Source organism: Pteropus alecto, unplaced genomic scaffold (assembly GCF_000325575.1).
Source record: "Pteropus alecto unplaced genomic scaffold, ASM32557v1 scaffold246, whole genome shotgun sequence".
In the NCBI taxonomy this organism is placed as follows: domain Eukaryota; kingdom Metazoa; phylum Chordata; class Mammalia; order Chiroptera; family Pteropodidae; genus Pteropus; species Pteropus alecto.
The window spans coordinates 1,687,647-1,692,408 of record NW_006437742.1 but is presented as its reverse complement, the minus strand read 5'-3'; the positions used below and the strand labels follow the sequence as shown (position 1 = coordinate 1,692,408).

General features: G+C 44.1%; 1 protein-coding gene across 1 annotated transcript in view; it reads right to left on the bottom strand.

Moving 5' to 3' along the window:
* The window catches only part of MORC4 (MORC family CW-type zinc finger 4), a 51,177-nt gene extending 46,526 nt beyond the window's left edge, over nucleotides 1-4,651 (bottom strand). The window contains exon 1 of the mRNA XM_015591660.2: nucleotides 4,579-4,651. Coding sequence (XP_015447146.1) covers nucleotides 4,579-4,651 — 73 coding nt within the window. The remainder of the gene's footprint in view (nucleotides 1-4,578) is intronic.
* Between the last annotated feature and the right edge of the window lie 111 nt (nucleotides 4,652-4,762).

The window sequence follows — 4,762 nt, the reverse complement described above, 5'->3', positions numbered from 1 at the left end:
CTGATACCATGTGGCTGGGCTGAGAGATCGAGCTGCAGGGCTGGCTGTACATTGGTCCCACTACCACTGTTGAAATTGTGGCATTATATACTGGGAACATCCCTTACAAGCAAGAAAAGTATTACACATATCCAAAATATCAATTTCTACAACACGACTAACTGTATCAGTTATAACTACTTGGATCTGTTGAATGTTCATCAAATAAAACAAGACAGATTAGTTTCAAGGACCACAATGACGTCACCAGAGTCAGTGATAAAACTGTCACTGATTGTAACCCGAAACAGTCTTAACAGAAGGCATCACCAATGGTCCCAGAAGGGGGTTAAGAGGTCTGATGTAGTCAATCTTTAAGGACTGGATGGGCCCAAAACTCTGTGTCATGTGGTAAATCAGGGGGCCAACTTTTTTTGGTAGGAATTATAAGTTTGACATGTAAGAGTGGCTTTATTAGAAATACATGTTTTACTTTGTATAAGAGGCGGCAGTGCTTTGTTTTTGTTTTTTCCTTTAACTGACAAGAGGATTCAGAATTATGAAGATGCTTACATTATTTCAAGAAACTACCTGGCAAGCAGGCCCTGAATTGTTTTAGGACCCATCAGTCACTCCCGGTGGCAAGAAGCCAGGGCCATTGAGACTGATACCTTTAACTTGTCAACTAACAGGACATCATTTCTACTTTGAAAACTTCAGATACAGAGAAAATTTTTCTAACACTTTATGAACATTCACAGTTCAAACATATATCAATTGTAACTGCAGCAGTGCATTCAATGAAATCAGCTTGTAGGCCTCGCACAAAATCACTTTCACTTTTTTTCCTCTTTACCCCAAATTTTGCCCAAACTTTTTACCAGGTGCTTTTTTTTTACAGGAACACAACAAAGAGTTTTAAGATGGGCATTTAAGGAGTTACAAGGTAGCAGCCAGGAGCAGCTAGACATTTTATCCTCCTGACTGGAAGCTGGTGGAGTACGGGGGGAGGGGGCATGCCAAGAGGCCAGGGTCAGCTGGAGCAGCAGGGAACTAGAGATCTGCAGCTGGGCTGCAGCAGTATCCAGCAGCAGTACGTACAGCTTTGCACTTAATTTCAGTTTTAAGTGGCATTTCACTTGGCTTCAACAAATAATAATAACAAGATCAGCCTCAACAATGAACTTATAATAATAAAGCACCAATCTCACCTCTTGCTGCTTAACCTTCCAAAAATGTATCCACACTTAGCATATGCTACCAGATCCCAGGGAATCTATTTTCTCCTATGGCCCAGCCCACCCAGCCTTATGAACAGGTCGGACACTGAGGGAACCCCTGCTCCCCTCCCCTCATCCACCACTTAGGCAAGAGCTGCACTAACAGATCCTGGGATGTCTTTATCCCCTAACCTCACACAATTTCATGTGCTATCAGATCCCAAAGGGTTTTAACTCTCCTAACCTGGCCCATGTTACCCTTAGTGGGAGGACCCTACCTCTACCTCCCCTTGCCCACCACTTAAGCAAGAGCATGGAAAAACCAGATCACAGGCGATCTATCTTATCCCTTAACGTGGTCCATCCGATCCCAGTCTTCTAAAAAAGCACTGAAATAGAAGCCTTGCACCTCATCCGAACCTGAGAGGCAATGAGAAACTGTCCCATAACAGCCTCCCTGGAGAAGCAGGATGGTGAGTGGGGAGATGGCTTTGAGATAGCACTTCATGAGCCTCCCATCCTCTTCTGTCCCAGGAGGCTGGCCTATGTGGATTCCTGCAAGTTCTTTAGGGCCAAGACATCTTGCAAGTATCTAAAAGCATTCTCATCTAAAATTAAGGTGATCATCTTCTGACACAAGCTATTGTTCTCCTCTGTTCTCTCTATATACACACATAGTGTCGGCATTCAAATGACCTCGAGTTTGAAATTTGAAAGTCATTTTTCATCCCTCCCTCTCTTTTATGCTATACATTCTCTAGGCTCTCTTACATGTTGCTGTTTCTATTCCCACTGTCACTTTCTTAGATTACAGAGTATTCCCTCTCATTTGGATCATTGCGAGAACCTCTTAACCAGTCTTTCAAAGCCATATCTCTCTTCTCCAACCCACCTTATACACTGCTACAAGATTAACTTTCCTGGTACACAGCTCCGATCATGACATTCCCCTGCTCAGAAAACTTCAGACTAAAAGACCAAACACCCAAACCTCCCAGTCACAACCTGATCCCAGCTCGCCTTTCGAACCTCATTCCCTACTTACTTGGAGTGAAAAGACCTATGTTTGAGTCCTGGATCTGCCACTTGCTAGACATATAACCTTGGAAAAGTCAATTAAATGCTCTGAGCCTCTGTATCCTTATCTGTCAAATGATGATAATGATGATGATGGTGATGATGATGATGATGACAATAATAATAATAATAATAATAATGATGATGTCATTTACCTCAAAGGGTAAAGTTAAAAATGTATTTGTGAAAGCTCTTGAAGGACCTAGAGTTTTGACTGTGAACTCCATGCCCTAATTAAACATAACTACTCAGTATTCTTCATGCCTTTGTTCATGCAGTTGTTCCTTTTGCCTGGAATGCCCTCCCCTCCCCACACCCATATCCACATGTTCCAATCCTTCAAATCTCAGCTCAAATGTCACCTCATCTACAAAGCCTTTCCTAATCCTCCTCTTCCTGGTAAGCTGGAAGTCATCCCTCCCTCCTCTGAACTCACACAGTACTCAGTATGTATATCTTTGCTGATACATCACTTTCTAGTTTGTTGTTATACAAAGCATAAACCTTTGTACATATTTTATCTCTCCTACTAGAAAAGTGAATTTTTGTACCTACCATGGTGGCCTTGCTCACAGTGAATACTCAATAAATATTTACTGAATGAATGATTCACTAGAAAATGCACAAATGGAGGAGAAAACAGTTGAAGGGAAACCTAAAATGAAAGCTCTGGATTACCAGTTAACACTTTGCTCTCTCTTTTCTTTATTATTAATATGACCACGAATACTTGTGATTTGGTTTTAAACCTCTGTGTGTGTGTGTGTGACGTGTGTGTGTGTGATGTGTGTATATATACACACATATATATATACACACACACATATATATATATACACATATATGTGTATATATATACACACACATCACACACACACACACACACATATATATGTGTATGAGTGTATATATATAAAATACACATAAATACCTGTACTCATATGGGACATCTTGGGCCAGGCTTGGGTTCTTTAAGTTAATGCTTAAGACAAAAATCACATTTATGCAGAACTACCAATGGAACATACTTTAAATCACTAGTAAAATTCAGTACACAGTCTAGCATAGATACATAAGGTTTTTGCACAGTGTAACTGAGCTAACAACACATTTGTCTTCCATTTCACACTACATAAATTGTTACTTTTCCCTCTTTTATTTTTTTGTAAATTACATGCACATAGATCTCATTCCACGGTGCAGAGTTTTACTCAAGGCACAGTGAAAAACCTTAAAGATACAATCTCTGTTCTCTGGCATTCAAAATGTGTTAATGTCACTTTTTTCCCCCTTTACCTCTAATGAACAGTCAGTCATACATATTGTAAGCATTTTGTGTTACGGTCAAACTAATTATAAAAGTTCTCTGTCACCCTTCCAAATAACTCTCTTGACCATCTCCTGCTGTCCACTGACTTCCTGGACAACTCGCACTGCATGGCCACACCAATTGCTTAAGTAGTGACTGGGGCTCATTTGGGGAGCTTTGAAACCATTTTTGAGATTGTGTTCTGTGCTACGTGGCCCCATAAATATCTCTTTCTTTCAATTGTTGAAACGTTAACGATGTGCTCTGTATGCTGCTGCATTTTGTCCAGGAATGCTTTTTTCTTCTTTGCTTTCCACACAGTTTTTAGCACACTACTGCAAAAGCTGGTGTACTTGGTTGGCTTCAAGGGATCAATTGAAAACGCTTTAAAAGCAAACATCGGTGGAGCGAGGTTAAGTGCTCAGTATTCATTCCAGCGGTGTGAGGGCGCTCGTCGACCACAGACCCAGCCCTCCGTAGTCGCAGGGAGCCAAATGCACTCGTGTCATCTCTTAAGAGATGTCCCATCATTCTCAGATTCTCTGGTCCCCAAAGTTCAAGAATTTCATTTTGCAGCCCTTTCCTCATGACCCTACCCGGTGCACTACAATGCTCACTGACTAGTTTGGCGCCTTCCGTCAGTCGCCGTTCCCTGTGGATCCCAGCTCCCCTGGGGTCCGATACTTTTTCGCATATCCTTCCGATTATTAGTCCAGCTCTTCCAAAGTGCCCGGAATATCACGAGCCATAAAGACAAGCCACACAAGAGTCCTAAATCTTTGGACGCACCTTGTTTCCTCAGCTTTCCCCCTAAACCTTGTCCCTGGCGAGAGTCGAACCCCTACTCCGCCTGCGAAGCCGGGGCCGGTCCCGACGCCCCCACCCCAGCTGCGGCCGGCCCCGCGCGGCTCCGCACATTCCTCTAGGGTCCTCGGCACCACGTTGGCACCACTGCCTCGCGGGATCGCGGCCAGGCCCGCCCTCGCCACTCACCTAGCAGCTCCGCGATGGCACTGAAGGGTCGCGTGTGGCTGCTGGAGTTGCTCTGTAGGTAGCGGGGGCTCATCTGGGGGCGAGAGAAGGTCCCGTCCCGCGTGAGGCCTCGGCCCGCCGGGCTCTCCCCGCGCGACCCCCACAGCCCCGGGGCCCGCGCGCGTCCGCCCCCTCTGGCCCCCGA